The sequence below is a fragment of the Bombina bombina genome, chromosome 4 (genome assembly GCF_027579735.1).
Source record: "Bombina bombina isolate aBomBom1 chromosome 4, aBomBom1.pri, whole genome shotgun sequence".
In the NCBI taxonomy this organism is placed as follows: domain Eukaryota; kingdom Metazoa; phylum Chordata; class Amphibia; order Anura; family Bombinatoridae; genus Bombina; species Bombina bombina.
This window is the reverse complement of record NC_069502.1, coordinates 1,098,161,603-1,098,180,114: the sequence shown is the minus strand read 5'-3', so window position 1 is coordinate 1,098,180,114 and position 18,512 is coordinate 1,098,161,603. Positions and strand designations below refer to the sequence as shown.

At 39.9% G+C, this 18,512-nt stretch overlaps 1 protein-coding gene across 1 annotated transcript in view; it reads right to left on the bottom strand.

The window, feature by feature from the left end:
* HAAO (3-hydroxyanthranilate 3,4-dioxygenase) overlaps window positions 1-18,512 on the bottom strand; it is a 288,957-nt gene that overhangs the window by 76,139 nt on the left and 194,306 nt on the right. Inside the window, exon 5 of the mRNA XM_053712312.1 lies at window positions 6,091-6,180. Coding sequence (XP_053568287.1) covers window positions 6,091-6,180 — 90 coding nt within the window. The remainder of the gene's footprint in view (window positions 1-6,090; window positions 6,181-18,512) is intronic.

Genomic DNA, 18,512 nt, shown 5'->3' with positions numbered 1-18,512 from the left:
TCAAATAGTCTCCATCTTGAAGGATGGGACTCTGAGAAATTTGTTTAAGATCTTGAGATTGGTCTGAATGTTCCCTCTTTCTTGGGAACAACAAACAGATTAGAATAAAAGCCCTGTCCCTGTTCCTCCTGCGGAACTGGGTGGATCACTCCCATAACTAGGAGGTCTTGAAAAAAATGTAAGAATGCTTCTCTCTTTATCTGGTTTGCAGATAAAAGTGAGAGATGAAATCTCCCTTTTGGGGGAGAGGTTTTGAATTCCAGAAGATCACCCTTGGACACAATTTCCAATGCCCAGGGATCCTGGACATCTCTTGCCCAAGCCTGGGCAAAGAGAGAGAGTCTGCCCCCTACAAGATCCGTTTCCAGATCGGGGGCTGCTCCTTCATGCTGTCTTAGAGGCAGCAGCAGGCTTCTTGGCCTGTTTCCCCTTGTTCCAAACCTGGTTAGGTCTCCAGACCGGCTTAGACTGGGCAAAAGTTCCCTCTTGTTTTGTGTTAGAGGAAGTTGAAGCTGCACCACTCTTGAAGTTTCAAAAGGGCCGAAAACTAGACTGTTTGGTCCTTAATTTATTGGACCTGTCTTGAGGAAGGGTGTGAACTTTTCCTCCAGTGATGTCAGAAATGATCTCCTTCAGTCCAGGCATGAATATGATCTGTCCTTTGAAGGGAATGTTGAGAAGTTTAGACTTTGAAGTCACGTCAGCTGACCAGGATTTAAGCCATAGCGCCCTACGCGCCTGAATAGCAAAACCTGAATTTTTAGCTGTTAGCTTGGTTAAATGAACAACGGCGTCAAAAACAAATGAATTGGCTAGCTTAAGGGCCCTAAGCTTGTCAATAATATCTTCCAATGGGGTTTCAACCTGTAGAGCCTCCTCTAGGGACTCTAACCAGAAAGCCGTGGCAGCAGTGACGGGCAATGCATGCAAGAGGCTGGAGAATAAAACCTTGTTGAATAAAAATTTTCTTAAGGTAACCCTTTAATTTTTTATCCATTGGATCTAGAAAAGCACAACTGTCCTCGACAGGGATAGTGGTACGCTTAGCTAGAGTAGAAACTGCTCCCTCGACCTTAGGGACCGTCTGCCATAAGTCCCGTGTAGCGGCGTCTAAAGGAAACATCTTTTTAAAAACAGGAGGGGGAGAGAATGGTACACCTGGTCTATCCCATTCCTTAGTAATAATTTCAGAAAACCTTTTAGGGATTGGAAAAACATCAGTGTAAGTAGGTACTGCATAGTATTTATCCAATCTACATAATTTCTCTGGGACTACAATAGTGTCACAGTCGTCCAGAGTTGCTAAAACCTCCCTGAGCAATACGCGGAGGTGTTCAAGCTTAAATTTAAATGTAGACATATCAGAATCAGATTGAAGTATCTTCCCTGAATCAGAAAAATCACCCACAGATTGAAGCTCCCCTGCTTCAGCTTCATTATATTGTGAGGGTGTATCAGAGATAGCTACTAAAGCGTCAGAGAGATCTGTATTTATTCTAGTCCCAGAGCTGTCTCGCTTTCCTTGCAATCCTGGCAGTTTAGATAATACCTCTGTAAGGGTATGATTCATAACTGCCACCATGTCTTGCAAGGTATACGCAATGGGCACGCTAGATGGACTTGGCGTCCCCTGAGCGGGATTTATAGGATCTGACACGAGGGGAGAGTTAGACGGCATAACTTCCTCCTTGTCAATTTCTTCTGGTGATAAATTTTTTAAAGCCAGAATATGGTCTTTGTAATCTATAGTAAAATCAGTGCATTTGGTACACATTCTAAGAGGGGGTTCCACAATGGCTTCTAAACATAATGAACAATGAGTTTCCTCTATGTCAGACATGTTTAAACAGACTAGTAATGAGACCAGCAAGCTTGGAAAACACTTTAATAACTGAACAAGCAAAAAATAAAAACGGTACTGTGCCTTTAAGAGAAAAAAACAATCACAGAACCTGCTAAAACAGTGAAAAAAGCAGTAAATCTTACAAAATTTTTACAGTGTGTATAATAGGCTGAAAGAGCATTGCACCCACTTGCAAATGGATGATTAACCCCTTAGTTTCAAAACTGGATAAAAAAAAACCGATATAAACCTTTTTAAACAGTCACAACAAACTGCCACAGCTCTACTGTGGCCCTACCTGCCCATACGACTTTGGAAGGCACAAAAACCCCTTAGAGAGGTCCTATATGTTCAGGGGACTCCTTCAGGGAAGCTGGATGTCTCAAGCTGCAAAAACTAATGGAAAATAGGCCCCACCCAACCTGTACTCACAGTGAGAGGGCCTTAAAAAAATATCCCTAGGCAAAATCTAGTCAGCCATGTGGAAAAACTGGGCCCCAGAATAAAGTTTTATCACCAATATGAAATAAAGGTTTATACACCTCAAGCAAACGTTATATCTATTCAGTAATGTAAGTAAATAATAAAAATATTACCCTTTACAGCAAGCATGATACCAGTCGTTATTAAATCACTGTAATCAGGCTTACCTTAAATAAATCCGGTATTGTCAGCATTTTCTAGCTTATCATTTCTCTAGAAAAATTTAAAACTGCACATACCTTAGAGCAGGAGACCCTGCACGCTATTCCCCCAGCTGAAGTTACCCATCTCTTCAGTTATGTGTGAGAACAGCAATGGACCTTAGTTACAACCTGCTAAGATCATCAAAGACCACAGGCAGACTCTTCTTCAACTTTCTGCCTGAGGCTAAAATAGTACAACTCCGGTACCATTTGAAAATAACAAACTTTTGATTGAAGATAAACTACATTAATGCACCACATCTCTCTAGCTGCTTCCCTTGTCGAGAGCTGCAAGAGAATGACTGGAAGGTGGCAGTTAGGGGAGGAGCTATATAGACAGCTCTGCTGTGGGTGATCCTCTTGCAGCTTCCTGTTGGGAGGGAGAATATCCCACAAGTAATGGATGAATCCGTGGACTGGATACACCTTACAAGAGAAAACTAGTTCTTATAAACAAATTTAGTAAGGGTTTATGTTAAAATAAAATATTTTTCAGTTTAGGTCTAGATTACACTCAAAAAGTAGTGCGGGTTCGCTAAATCCCTTACATAATAGACTTGGGGGTGCACAATCAAATTTATGTTACATAATGCTTGACCGCTAAGCCAAGGGTGAACTAAGCCGATGGTGCGCAAGTAGTGGAGATATTCATGCAGTTCTCTGCTACATCATTAAAGGGACAGTCTACCCCAGAATTTTTATTGCTTAAAAGATAGATAATCCCTTGATTACCCTTTGGGTAGTTTTGCATAACCAACACTGTTATATAAATAAACATTTTACTTCAGTGATTACCTTGTATCTAAGCCTCAGCAGACGGTCCCTTTATTTCACTTCTGTTGACTTGCATTTTAGCCAATCAGTACTAACTCATAAACAACTCCACGGGAGTGAGCACAATATCATCTATATGGCACAAATGATCTAGCTCGGTCTAGCGGTGAAAACTGTCAAAATGCACTGAAATAAGAGGCTGCCTTAAAGGGCTTAGGAATTAGCATATGAGCCTACCTAGGATTAGCATTCAACAAAGAATATCAAGAGAACAAAGCAAATTTGATGATAAAAGTAAACAGGAAAGCTGTTTAAAATTGCATGCCCTATCGGAATCATGAAAGTTCAATTTTGACTAGACTGTCCCTTTAATAATAATGATAATAATGGTTTACTTCAGAGTGCAAAGAGTGCTTCTTGCACTCACCATTAAAAGTAGAGTGTGTTCTAGAAATGTTTTGCCAATGTTAAGATGCACTGTTTAAAATGTTCCCCCATCCCCTTAGAATAGCACACAATCTGGTATTACATGTGCAAGGTAGCGCAAAAGATAACACAACCTGCACTTTTTATTCTGCTACTAATAATAAGTTAGAAGAAGAAGATTATTGGCATTGTTTATGTGGTTAATAAACAGAGCCATATAGCTGGGTTATAAAATGCTTACATGGCATATCTAACTCCATTGTTTACTCTGCTTTTCTGGATTGAAAGAGCAATCAGGTGATATAGTTTATGTCAGCAACATGTACATTAAATGTCCTGCAATCTTGAGTTTTTTAGACAAAAAGAGATGTCTAGCATTTTCAACCACATGTTGTTTAAAAGGTCAGTTAGAGAATGCTGCCTTTACCTGTGATTAGGGATGCCACCTCAGCCATATTTTCCTAGACACTTATGAGTTAGGCATGCTGCAGGGTAAGGGGGGCGGAACATGGATTGTGTCTCTGGACATCACATGAATAGTGCTGATAAACAGCACAATACATGTTCCTCCCTGCACACCCTACCGCATGTGTAACTCATAAGTTTCCAGGAAAACCTGGCTGAGGTGGCAACCCTACCTGTGATTGACTCTACTCAAACACAGAAACTAAGTGGTAGCAGTTGGAATATAGAAAAGTATAAATATAGTCAGAGATGGAGTTTGGTGGCTTGTTTTTTTCCGAATTATTTTCACATATAATGTTATAGTTAGTAAATCTTAGCAATAGTTTTGCCTTATATGTTTTTTTAATGTAAAGTGGAAGAAATTTATTTTATACCAAGCACTAATCTCAGAGCTGTTGAGGCTCTGGCACATGTGAGTAAATTGGCTCCAGCTGTTGACCTTTGACATCATGAAAGTACCTTTTTTTCCCTGAGGAAATCCTCCTGAAGTGGAACGGCAACATTTACCTTCTTTAACTATCTCTTTGTGATTGCTAAACTATTGTGGTGTATAAGGTTCATAAGGTTACTATCACTGTCGGTGACACCACTATCTTTCCATCACCCCAAGTCCGCTGCCTAGGAGTTACACTCGACTCCAATCTGTCCTTCATACCCCACATCCAATCGCTCTCTTCATCCTGTCGCAACCACCTACGCAATATCTCCAAAATTCGTCCTTTTCTTTGTTCTGAAACTACTAAACAGCTAATCCATTCCCTAGTAATTTCCCGACTTGACTACTGTAACAACCTACTAACTGGCCATCCTCTCTCCTGCCTCTCACCCCTTCAATCCATCCTAAATGCCTCTGCTAGGCTAATCCACCTCTCTCAACGCTCTGTATCCGCCGCACCCCTCTGTGAGTCCCTTCACTGGCTCCCCATTCACAGCAGAATTAAATTCAAAATTCTCACTCTGACCTACAAAGCCCTTGCCAATGCAGCCCCCCCATACCTGTCCTCACTCATCAACAAATATATTCCAGCCCATCCCCTAAGATCCAACAACGATCTACTCCTTGCCTCTTCTACCATCACCTCCTCTCATGCTAGACTACAGGACTTCTCTCGTGCGGCACCAACCCTCTGGAACGCACTTCCTCGAGCTGTCAGACTTTTCCCCAACCTCTCCTCCTTTAAACGCTCCCTAAAGACCTTCTTGTTCAGGGAAGCCTATCACCAAATCAGTAACAAATGAATTCCACTTGCCTAATAGTTGCCCTCATCTAACTTCACACTAACATCATTCCCACCTTTGCAATCCCCACTTCCTGTTTCTCACCCTCCTACCCATTTAAATTGTAAGTTCCCATGGGAACAGGGCTCACAATTCCCCCTGTATTTGTTTGTTAAGTTTTGTCTGGTGTCTCATATTGTACTGTCCTTTTATCTTTGTTGCCTATGAACAGCGCTGCAGAATCTGTTGGCACTTTATAAATAAATAATAATAATAATAATAGAGCACAATTTTATCAATTGTTTTTTCAGTTAATATTTCATTGCAGGCCCGGCCTGGACATAAGCCATACAGGACAAATGCCCATTGGGCCTTGGTGTTATATAACAGCCCCACCCTCTCTTAATATGGGTAACAATAGGAAAGCTGTTACAATCTGATATTTTGAAAATCAGAAATTGCATTTATTATGGCTACGTAGCTGACAGAGGTCTAACTGATGTGAGCTGCTCCAGATTTAAATGCCCGGGCCTATATTTGGTCCCAGTCCAGGCCTGTTTCATTGAATATGAGACAGTTAAAGATGACCAAATCCTGTGCTTGCTTTAATTAAGAATTCTACCATTATACATTTTAATTATTGTAATTTCCTGGTATTCCTAAGGTATAATTGCTCACTCTTGAATTATTGGGACAAGTTGTGTGCCAAGATCTTCACAGTAAAACCATCTGTCATATAGTACTTCAGTTGAATTGTCCACGTAAAATCTGAAATAAATAAAATAAAACATTGTTACAATAATATTGCTTTAATATTTAAGTATGCTTTTAACTGTGGGGTCAATCACAATCTGGGCTAGATTACAAGTTGCACATTAATGTTAGCGAGTGTGTGATATTGAAATATTGCGCCTGAGTTAACTTGCACGCGTATTACAAGTTGAACAAGTAAACAAGGCCAAACTAAATTTTTGCTTAAAGGGTTAGAGCAAAATTTGCATTAATCACAACATAAATACATTAAAATAAAGTGTTACACTCATATATATACAATATCTAATAAAAATATTCATATGAATATTAAAAATAAAAAATTATAAGAGTTAAAAGGTACATGGTATATGACAAGGTATTTGAATGGAAAAGGCTATAATGTATATATTTGTTACGAGTAAAGTAAGAAATCCGGGTAATCCTAGGATTACCCAAGTAAAACGGACATTACCCAATTAGCTGAGGGTAAAGTCCGACATACTGTAAAAGATCAACTACATACAGGATACATCGCTGGTTGTTAAGAGGTTGCATTTGTGCCTTACTAGATCTGCCCCAGTCATCTGAAATTGCTATTATTGTGGATATGTACTGTAGAAGCAAATAGGTGCAACAGCCCATCCATGAAGTTGTACACAACACAAACATACAGCACATATGAAATAATTATTATTCTCTGTTTCATCACTCACTACTTCCAAACTGCCTCTGAAAGCAACATCAGCACAACAAACTGTGCATTGGGAGATTCAAGAAATGGGTTTTTGAGGCCAAGCATCAGCTGGAGTGGTGTCAAGCACTGTATTCTACAGTAGTGGAAATTCGTTCTTTGGAGTGATGAATCAAAATACACTATTTGGCAGTCTGATGGAAGCAGATGGGTGGGGTTGATTCCAGGAGAATACTACCTACAGGAATGCATAGTGCCTACAGGAATGCATAGTGCCTACTAAAGCTGATTTTGCAGTTTCATAAATGGGGCCCTATGTCTGGAAACTGAAGAAAGAAAAAGACAAAGAATAATTAAAGGGATAGGCCTCTATTTAACAAGCTCTGTATGGAGCTTGATGGCCCCTGTTTCTGGCGAGTCTTCAGGCTCACCAGAAACAGCAGATATGAAGCAGCGATCACAAAGACCGCTGATCCATAACCTGTCTGCCTGCTCTGAGCAGGCGGACAGACATCGACGGAAATCAACCCGATCAAGTACGATCGGGTTGATTGACACACCCCTGCTGGTGGCATATTGGCCACGAGTCTTCCGGGGGCGGCGTTGCACCAGCAGCTCTTGTGAGCTGCTGGTGCAATGCTGAAAACGGCGAGCGTATTGCTTGTCGTATTCAGCAAGGTCTGTCGGACCTGATCCGCACTGTCGGATCAGGTCCGACAGACCTTGATAACTTGGGGCAATAGTCCCCTCAAGAATTTTTATAATTTAAAAAAATAGATAATTCCTTTATTACCCATTCCCCAGTTTTGCATAGCCAACATGGTTATATTAATACACTTTTAACCTCTGTGATTACCTTGTATCTAAGCATCTTCTGACAACCCCCTGATCACATAACTTTTTATTTATTATCTACTAGTCCTAAAGCCCATTTGCACGGGCCATTTTCTGCAGTGGAGCGGTCCCACCCATCCACGCCCACTCCCTTCTACCCTCTCTGCTGTCTGATCCTCACGCCTTGATTGATCCTTCCTTATGGCCAGGTATATTTGTCTCGCACTGCAGTCTCTACTGCGCATGATTGCATCGGACAAACATACCTGTCCTTTTATAATCTAGGATTGACTTGCATTTTATCCAATTAATACAGTGTCTGCCACAACCCATGGGCATTAGCATAATGTTATCTATATGGCTCACGTGAATTAGCCCTCCCTTGTTGTGAAAAGCTAATAAAAAGCATATGATAAAAGAGGCTGTCGTAAGTGGCTTAGAAAAAGGCAGGTTATAAAGTCTATTAATATAACAATGTTGATTGTGCAAAGTTGGTAAATGGGTAGTATCTATCTTTTTAAACAATAACAATTTTAATGTTGACTATCCCATTAAAAGAACATAGAGAAGCAATAAATGGTCAAACCCTCAAGGGTTAAATAAACAGCTAAAACGGGGCTGAGCTTGGCCGTTCAGGGAGATGGCTACCTAACCCACTAGCTCCTAGGCCCCACTACCCAAACGGAACAAAATTAGCAGAGTGGCCACCACAATACCGACACCAAGAGTGGGACATAGTCTGTGGAGTACCCTGGGTGCAAAACTGGACAATTGTACAGCAATCAGCCAATAGAATGTGAGCTCAATCCTATTGGCTGATTGGATCAGCCAATAGGATTGAAGTTCAATCCTATCGGCTGATTGATACGCCAATAGGATTTTTTCTACCTTAATTCCGATTGGCTGATAGAATTCTATCAGCCAATCGGAATTAAGGGACGCCATCTTGGATGACGTCACTTAAAGGAACCTTCAATCGTCGGGTAGTCGTCGGATTAAGAGGATGCTCCGCATCGGATGTCTTGAAGATGGACCTGCTCTGCGTCGGATGGATGAACATAGAAGATGCCGTCTGGATGAAGACTTCTGCCCATCTGGAGGACCATTTCGCCCGGCTTGGATGAAGACTTCTCCTGGCTTCGTTGAGGACTTCAGCCTGGTTGGATGAAGACTTCTGCCGCTTCCTTGAGGATGGATGTCCGGTCTTCAGAACTGACCCTGGGCTGCAGCACCCAGTACACAAACCCACAAAATACCACTCCAAGAAAGCAGGACAAAAATGTTCATAGAGACCCTTGGAAACAGCGACCAACAGTTGTCTATGACACCCACAGAGTAGGAAGGGCAAGAGTAGAAAAGGTGACTTAACTAGTTACTGAGCAACGTAGGCCTCAGGTAAACACACATCCTTAGAGAACCTTATTTTACACCCAAATGAGGTTAACCCCAGCATGCCCACACTCTCCCTGGTGTTATAGCTTGGCAAGTATCTCTGTCTATGGCAAGCTGGCAGCAGAAGTGGATATTTGTGAAAATTTATTTTAACCCCTTAAGGACCAGCGACGTACCCTGTATGTCGCTGGTCTTTTTTTGAGACTTGATTGTTTTATAGCGTGGTCTTGCCACCAGCATTGAGACTGCTCTATTCCACAAAGCCTGCTGGAGGGAGGGCATTAATAGCGTGTTCTTGCTAGACTTGTGCTATTATGTCCTGAAAAAACCCTTAACGACCAGTGACATACAGGGTACATTGTGGTCATTAAGGGGTTAAGGGTGATGGCAGCTGGATTTGGGGGTTAAAGGGACAGTCAAGTCCAAAAAAAACTTTCCTAATTCAAATAGGGCATATAATTTTAAACAACTTTTCAATTTACTTTTATCACCAATCTTGATTTGTTCTCTTGGTATTATTAGTTTAAAGTTAAACCTAGGAGGTTCATATGCTAATTTCTTAAACCTTGAAGGCCGTCTCTAATCTAAATGCATTTTGACAGTTTTTCACCACTAGAGGGTTTTAGTTCATGTGTTTCATAAATTTAACATTGAGCTCATGCACATGATTTTACCGAGGAGTGAGCACTGATTGGCTAAAATGCAAGTCTGTAAAAAAAATGAAATAAGGGGGCAGTCTGCAGAGGCTTAGATACAAGGTAATTACAGAATTAAAAACGTGTATTATTATAAGTGTGTTGGTTATGCAAAACTGGGGAATGGGTAATTCATGTATAATCTATTTTTTAAAACAACAAATTCTGATGTTCACTGTTGATTTAATGTGGGTGGGTAGTGTCCCCTGGTTGAGAAACTGTAGCTGGAGACCCTGTGCTGATAACCCCTTTATGTAAATGTAAAAATTTTTGCACACAAGCAAAAGCCAACGTGCACTAACTTTAGATATTGTGATGGAGCTAAATTTGTTTACCTATAGGCTTCACTGGAGAGTGCAACCCGGAAAGAAAAACAAACACCTATCGCACACGCTAACCCGACAGGAGTTAAACCTCCAGCGCTAACCCAAATGCCAAATGTATTATTATTATTATTATTATTATTATCAATTATTTGTAGAGCGCCAACAGATTTTGCAGCGCTAGTAGTTATGAATATATATTAATATATATATATATATATATATATATATATATATATATATATATATATATATATATATATATATATATATATATATATACTGTATATACTAGGCGATAAGCCTGCCCAGAGGGCAGTCAATATAAAAAAAAAAACTACAACCCCCAAAGCTAAAATTACAAAAAATACAAAATGTAAAATTATAGAAAATAATAAACAAATCTATCCAAAATTAAACCTAAGCTAATACCCCTATAAAAATATAAAATCCCCCCAAAATAAAAACATGCCCTAATCTAATACTAAACTACCAATAGCCCTTAAAAGGGCTTCTGTAGGGCATTGCCCTAAGCTAAATAGCTATTTTACCTAAACAAATTACCAATTACCCCCTAACAGTAAAAAAAACCCACTCACCAAACCCCCCCAAATAAAAAAAAACTAACACTTAAAAAACCTAAACTACCCATTGCCCCTAAAGGGGCATTTGTATGGACATTGCCATTAAAAGGGGATTCCGCTCTATGATTGCCCTTAAAAGGGCAATCAGTCCTTTTCCAGCCCATTAAATCCCTAATCTTAAAAATAAACCGTCCCCCCAAAAAAAAACACTAAGCCCCAAATAGGTACTCACCAATCCTGAAGTCCAGCAGAGAAGGTCTTCTTCCAGGTGGCTCCATTATCTTCTATCTTCATCTGGAGCAAAGGCGGTGCGGAGCAAAAGTGCGGATCTGTGAATCCTCAGCGGCTGTCCTCACCAGTGGCACGGAGGTGTGGAGCTGTCTTCCCCGACACATGGTTCCTCAGCGGCGGTCCTCGGTGGCGGCAGTCCTCGGTGGCATGGAGGCTCCTCTTCATTTGATGTCCATCGTACACTAAAGATTGAATGCAAAGTAAAGCAATCAATTTGGGGTACCTTGCATTCCTATTGGCTGAAATTTTTAAATCAGCCAATAGGATTAGAGCTACTGAAATCTGAAATCCTATTGGCTGTTCAAATCACCCAATAAGATTTCAGTAGCTCTCATCCTATTGGCTATTTTAAAAATTTCAGCCAATAGGAATATAAGGTATACCAATAAATATGGGGTACCTTGCATTCAATCTTCAGTGTGCGATGGACGATCACATGAAGAGGAGCCACCACGCTGCTGAGGACTGCCACCGGGGCCAAGAACCACCACCGAGGACCGCTGCTGAGGATTCAGGCATCGGGAAGACAGCTCCACACCTTCACTCTGGATGAAGATAGAAGATGATGAAGCCACATGGAAGAAGACCTTCTACGCCAGACTTCAGGAACCGTGAGTACCTATTTGGGGCATAGGTATAGGCTTTTTTTTTGGGGGGGGGGGGGGTTAGGGTTTTTTGTGCTTGAAAAAGAGCAGATTGCCCTTTTCAGGGAAGTAAACAAGCTAAATGCCCTTTTAAGGGCACTGTCCATACAAATGCCCCTTTAGGGGCAATGGGTAGCTTAGTTTTTTTTTAGTGTTAGTTTTTTTTATTTTGGGTGGTTGGTTGTGTGGTGGGTTTTACTGTTAGGGGGGGACTTAGTATTTTTTAGAGGTAAAAGAGCAGTTTAACTTAGAGCAATGCCCTACAAAAGGCCCTTTTAAGGACTAGTGGTAGTTTAGATTAGGGGGTGTTTTTATTTTGGGGGGGCTTTTTTATTAGGTATAATTTTTTTATTTTTGATAATTTTGTTTATTTTTTTCTGTAATGTTAGACTTTCTAATTTTAAATTTTTATTTTTTTTGTAATTTGTTATGTTTTTTTATTTTTAATTGTGATTTATTAGTAATTTGGGCTACTTTAGGGGGTGTTAGGATAGGGGCTTATTAATTAAATGAATTATTTGTGTTGTGGGGGGTTTGGCAGTTTAGAGATTAATAGGTTAATTAGGTTGATTGCAATGTGGGTGTTTGGCGGTTTAGAGGTTAATAGGTTAATAGGTTAATTAGGTTGATTGCGATGTGGGGGTTTTGTGGTTTAGTGGTTTATAGGTTAATTAAGTTTATTGAGATGTGGGTGGTTGATGGTTAAAGGGTTAATATTTTAATTATGTTATATGCGGATTAGGGGTTTATTACTTTATTGTTTTGCGATGTGGGGGTTTGCGGTTAGGTGTTTGTTAATACTTCGTGCGGGAGGTTATTTTTTTTGTTATACTTCGTGTGGGCGGTTACGTGATTTTATTTTTATTTCTTGCGGGCGGTTACGTGTTTTTTAGTTATTTCATGCAGGTGGTTGCGTGTGGTTTTTTTTAAAGCTTCAGGTTTGCCTACCCTGGGCGCGATCCGATATACGGCGCAGGTTTCGGCGCAAGCGAGGTAACCCGCGCCGCCCGTAATTTCACCTTGCACATCGGGGTATTACATATACCCTGCCGGCAGTTCCTAAAGTGCCGTAAGTCGGATAAACTAGCGATGTCCAGAAATAAGCATAACTACAAGTTTCTGGAGTCACTAGTGACTTACGGCACTTTAGAAACTGCCGGCGCCTAAGAAAACTAACTAAAATTTTAAATATCACGTAACTGTCTAACACGCCTCCCAAAAAAAAAGCCCGACACGTATACCCCTATATTCGCAATCCCCCCTCTCACTCCTAATAATAAATGTATTAACCCCTAGACCGACAACCCCCCACAACGCAATAAGCCTAATTATTAACCCTAAACCGCCATAGCCCACACCGCAATAAACCTATTCTAGTATTAACCCCTAAACCACCATAGCCCACATAGCCTATTAAATCTATTAACCCCTAATCTGCCGCCACCAACGTCGCCGCCACTATAATAAAGTTATTAACCCCTAAGCCTGTCTAACCCTAACACCCCCCTAACTTAATTATTTAAATAAATCTAAATAATATTACTATTATAAACTAAATTATTCCTATTTAAAACTAAATACTTACCTATAAAATAAACCCTAAGATAGCTACAATATAACTAACAGTTACATTGTAGCTATTTTAAGATTTATTTTTATTTTACATTCAACTTTGTATTTATTTTAAATAGGTACAATAGCTATTAAATAGTTAATAACTATTTAATAGCTACCTCGTTAAAATAATTACAAATTTACCTGTAAAATAAAACCTAACCTAAGTTACAATTACACCTAACACTACACTATCATTAAATTATTTAAATAAATTAACTACAATTACCTAAAATGAAATACAATTAAATTAAATAAACTATAGTACAAAAACCCCCCACTAAATTACAGAAAATAAAAAAAATTACAAGAAGTTTAAACTAATAATAAAATGCCCTACCCTATACTAAATTACAAATAGCCCTTAAAAGGGCTTTTTGCAAGGCATTGTCCCAAAGTAATCAGCTCTTTTATCTGTAAAAAAAGAAATACACCCCCCCAACATTACAGCCCACACACCCCTACTCTAAAACCCACACAATCCCCCCTTAATAAAACCTAACACTACCCCCTTGAAGATCACCCTACCTTGAGCCGTCTTCACCCAGCCCGGCACAAGAGGTCATCCGATCGGGGCAGAAGTCTTCATCCGATTGGGGCAGAAGAGGACATCCGGACCGGCAGAAGTCTTCATCCAAGCGGCATCTATCTTTTTCCATCCGACGAGGAGCGGCTCCATCTTGAAGACATCCGGCGCGGAGCATCCTTCCTGGCTGACGGACTAACGACGAATGACGGTTACTTTAAATGACATCATCCAAGATGACGTCCCTTGATTTCCGATTGGCTGATTGGATTCTATCAGTCAATCGGAATTAAGGTAGGAAAAAAATCCGATTGGCTGATTTAATCAGCCAATTGGATTGAAGTTCAATCCAATTGGCTGATTGGATCAGCCAATAGAATGCAAGGTCAATCCTATTGGCTGATCCAATCAGCCAATCGGATTGAACTTTAATCTGATTGGCTGATTAAATCAGCCAATCGGATTTTTGCTACCTTAATTCCGATTGGCTGATAGAATCCTATCAGCCAATCGGAATTCGAGGGATGCCATCTTGGATGAAGTCATTTAAAGGAACCATCATTCATCGAGTAGTCGTCGTGCTGGAAGGATGCTCCGCGTCGGATGTCTTCAAGATGGACCCGCTCCGCTCCGGATGGAAGAAGATATTAGATGCCGCCTGGATGAAGACATCTGCCAGTCCGGATGTCCTCTTCTGCCCGGATAGGATGAAGACTTCTGCCTGTCTGACTTCTGCCTGTCTGGATGTTCTCTTCTGCCCCGATCAGAAGAAGACTTCTGCCCGGATCGGATGACCACTTGTGCCCGGCTGGGTGATGACGGCTCAAGGTAGGGTGATCTTCAAAGGGGTAGTGTTAGGTTTTATTAAGGGGGGGATTGGGTGGGTTTTAGAGTAGGGGTGTGTGGTGGTGGGTTGTAATGTTGGGGGGTGTATTTCTTTTTTTATAGGTAAAAGAGCCGATTACTTTGGGGCAATGCCCCGCAAAAAGCCCTTTTAAGGGCTATTTGTAATTTAGTATAGGGTAGGGCATTTTATTATTTAGGGGGGATTTTTTATTTCATTAGGGGGCTTAGATTAGGTGTAATTAGTTTAAACTTCTTGTAAGTTTTTTTTATGTTCTGTAATTTAGTGGGTTTTTTTTTTTGTACTATAGTTTATTTAATTTAATTGTATTTAATTTTAGATAATTGTAGTTAATTTATTTAATTAATGTAATGATAGTGTAGTGTTAGGTGTAATTGTAACTTAGGTTAGGTTTTATTTTACAGGTAAATTTGTAATTATTTTAACTAGGTAGTTATTAAATAGTTCTTAACTATTTAATAGCTATTGTACCTAGTTAAAATAAATGCAAAGTTGCCTGTAAAATAAAAATAAATCCTAAAATAGCTACAATGTAATTATTAATTATATTGTAGCTATCTTAGGGTTTATTTTATAGGTAAGTATTTAGTTTTAAATAGGAATAATTTAGTTAATAATAATATTATTTAGATTTATTTAAATAATAATATTTAAGTTAGGGGGGTGTTAGGCTTAGACTTAGGTTTAGGGGTTAATAACTTTATGACGTTGGCGCCGGCAGATTAGGGGTTAATAGATTTAATAGGCTATGTGGGCTATGCCGGTTTAGGGGTTAATACTAGAATAGGTTTATTGCTGTTTGGGCTATGGCAGTTTAGGGGTTAATATGCTTTATTAGTTATTGCGGTGGGGGATTGCGCATGCGTTAGGTGTTAGTTTTTTTTTTTGCAGGCATTTTAGGGAGTTACGGTGCTCCCATACTCAGCGCAAGGCCTTCTATGGCGAGGTGAAAATGGAGTAAGATTTCTCCATTTTCACCACGTAAGGCCTTGCGCTGGATATTGGATACCGATTTACGATGCGGTCCCATGTTAGCTTATGGGAGTAAAAATTGCGAGCGACGGGTGAAATATACGTGCCTCAATTATATGCGGCACTGTATATAGGATACCAAAAACGCGCAAAAACGGGCGTCGACGGCTTTTGTGGGCGACGCTCTATATTTAATGGAGGCCCCTGCATCCAGGTAGATTCTTTTGGCTGCCTCGCGCAGCCAACATTCCTTTGAGGATGCGTGCGTAACTGGTGACACCGACGGACGCGTTACAAACGTGATTATAGTATACAACCTTTTTTCCAGTCATGTGACTGCTATTGAAAAGCATTGAGAAGCAGTGCATTTATTAAAATAGCCAGTAGGTGGAGCTGTCCGCTTGTGTTGCAGCAAAGCCAAGCAAGCTGAAATTAATCAGTTTAACCAGACGTGAGCTATCAAGCAGATTTCAAAGGAACAAGATATTCCTGTCTATAAATCAGTCCAGATTGGAATGCATAGAACGAACTGTTTGCAGAAAAATGCAAGTGAAGTCTGTGTTGTGTGATTATTTTATTAGGTTTATAATGCTGTTTAGCATTTAAAGTTTCATTTCAAAGCTTTAAAAATGATGTATTAGGTGTTACTTATGACAATTTAGAGAGGGGCCTGGAACCTCTCCCCCTCACTTCCCATTGAATTACATTATAAACTGGGTTTCAATTTACAACGGTTTCGATTTACAACCATTCCTTCTGGAAACTAACCCCGGCGTAAACGGAGGGCTACCTGTATTCCTATTCATCCAGAATTCAGGAATTATCTTCGTTTTCTTTGGAAAGATTCAGTTTGGAAATTTTCTTGCTTCCCTTTTGGTCTTTCTTCAGCTCCTTGGGCTTTTACGAAGGTTTTAAAACCTGTTGTAGCTTGGTTGAGAAAAAGAGGTGTTCATCTAATTATTTATTTAGACGATATTCTTTTGCTTCACCAAGATTATTCTCATCTCCTAGATCAATTACATCTCACTATTTTTCTTCTTCAGAACTTAGGTTTTATTATAAATTTAAAAAAATCTGTTCTTATTCCTTCTCAGAATCTTATTTTCCTAGGTTTCCTTATCAATACTCAATCTGCTACACTGAGTCTACCATCAGACAAAATAAAGAAGATAAAGAAAGAAATTATGTATCTTCTCAAGAAAGACCTTTTTCCTATTCGTTCTCTTGCTCAAATTATACGACTTTTGTCAGCTTCAATTCAAGCTATTTTCCAGCTTCTCTTCACTACAGAGCTCTTCAGAGATTGAAGATTCAATACCTCTGTCAAGGTTTTTCCTACTTTCACAAAATTTCTTTATCAGAGGAATCCAGAATAGAATTACACTGGTGACTTTCCAACATAGAAGCATGGAATGGCAAAGCTATTTTCGGAAGTTCTCTGGGCATTATCCTGGAATCAGATGCAAGCAAATCAGGTTGGGGTGCAAGATGTGGTCCCAATATTACAGGTGGAAAATTGTCTTGTCCAGGGAAGAATCTCCATATCAATTGTTTGGAACTCATAGCAGGTTCATTTGCTGTTCAAAGTTTTGTAAAGAACGATCAACCAGTTTCAATTCTTCTTCAGATGGACAATATTTCAGCAGTCAAATATGTCAATCGCTTAGGAGGTACAACTTTAAAGATTTTATCCAATCTTACCAAGGATTTTATTCATCAATGTCTTTCTCAAAATATTTTTCTACAAGCAGAATATTTACCAGGTCTCAACAATCAAGCTGCAGATTGGGGTTCTCGGTTTTTGTCGGATGCCAGCGACTGGAAATTGAACAGAAATATTTTTCTTCTTTTACAATCTCTGAGAGGTCCTTTTTCCATAGATCTTTTTGCCTCTCATCTGAATTTTTAAATTCTTCCCTTTTTCAGTTGGAGACCAGATCCCAAAGCACTAGCGACAGACGCCTTCCTTCAACACTGGCCAGTCAAAGGAGCTTATGCTTTTCCACCTTTTTGGATGATTCCTCGAACAATCTCATTTGTGAAAAGGAACCTATTATCTCTACTTCTGATAACCCCTTGGTGGCCAACCCAATCTTGGTTCCCTTCTCTTCTGGAGATGTCATTCCTTCCTCCAGTTTTAATTCCTCTTCAACAAGATCTCCTAACAAATCCCATAGGAGAGTTTCACGAACTAGTTCTTCAAGGCTCCCTTCAATTTATTGCTTGGAACATTTCAGGGGATCCTGGTCCTCCGATGGTCTTTCGTCAGGAGCTAAACTCCTCCTTCAAGAATCTTGGACACCAGGAACCAGAAAATGTTATCTTTCCTCCTGGTCTAAATGGTCTAGCTGGTGCGACAACAGGAATCTGGATCCCTTTTCAGCCCCTTTGAACGAAATTATTAACTATCTTACTTTATTATTTGAGGCTGGTTTGGCTTACAGATCAATTAATGTTGCACGTTCTGCTATTTCAGCCGAACATGAACTTTTTCATAATTTGCCTATAGGTCAACATGTTACTATATTTAAACTTCTAAAAACTATTAGGGTTAAGAAACCTCCAGTAGCCAGATACAAACATTTTTGGGATGTAGATTTTGGCCTAGATTTGGAATTTGGCGGTAGCCGTGAAAACCAGCGTTAGAGGCTCCTAACACTGGTTTTAGGCTACCTCCGGTATTTGGAGTCACTCAAAAAAGGGTCTAACGCTCACTTTTCAGCCGCGACTTTTCCATACCGCAGATCCCCTTACGTAAATTGCGTATCCTATCTTTTCAATGGGATTTTTCTAACTCCGGTATTTAGAGTCGTGTCTGAAGTGAGCGTTAGAAATCTAACAACAAAACTCCAGCCGCAGAAAAAAGTCAGTAGTTAAGAGCTTTCTGGGCTAACGCCGGTTCATAAAGCTCTTAAC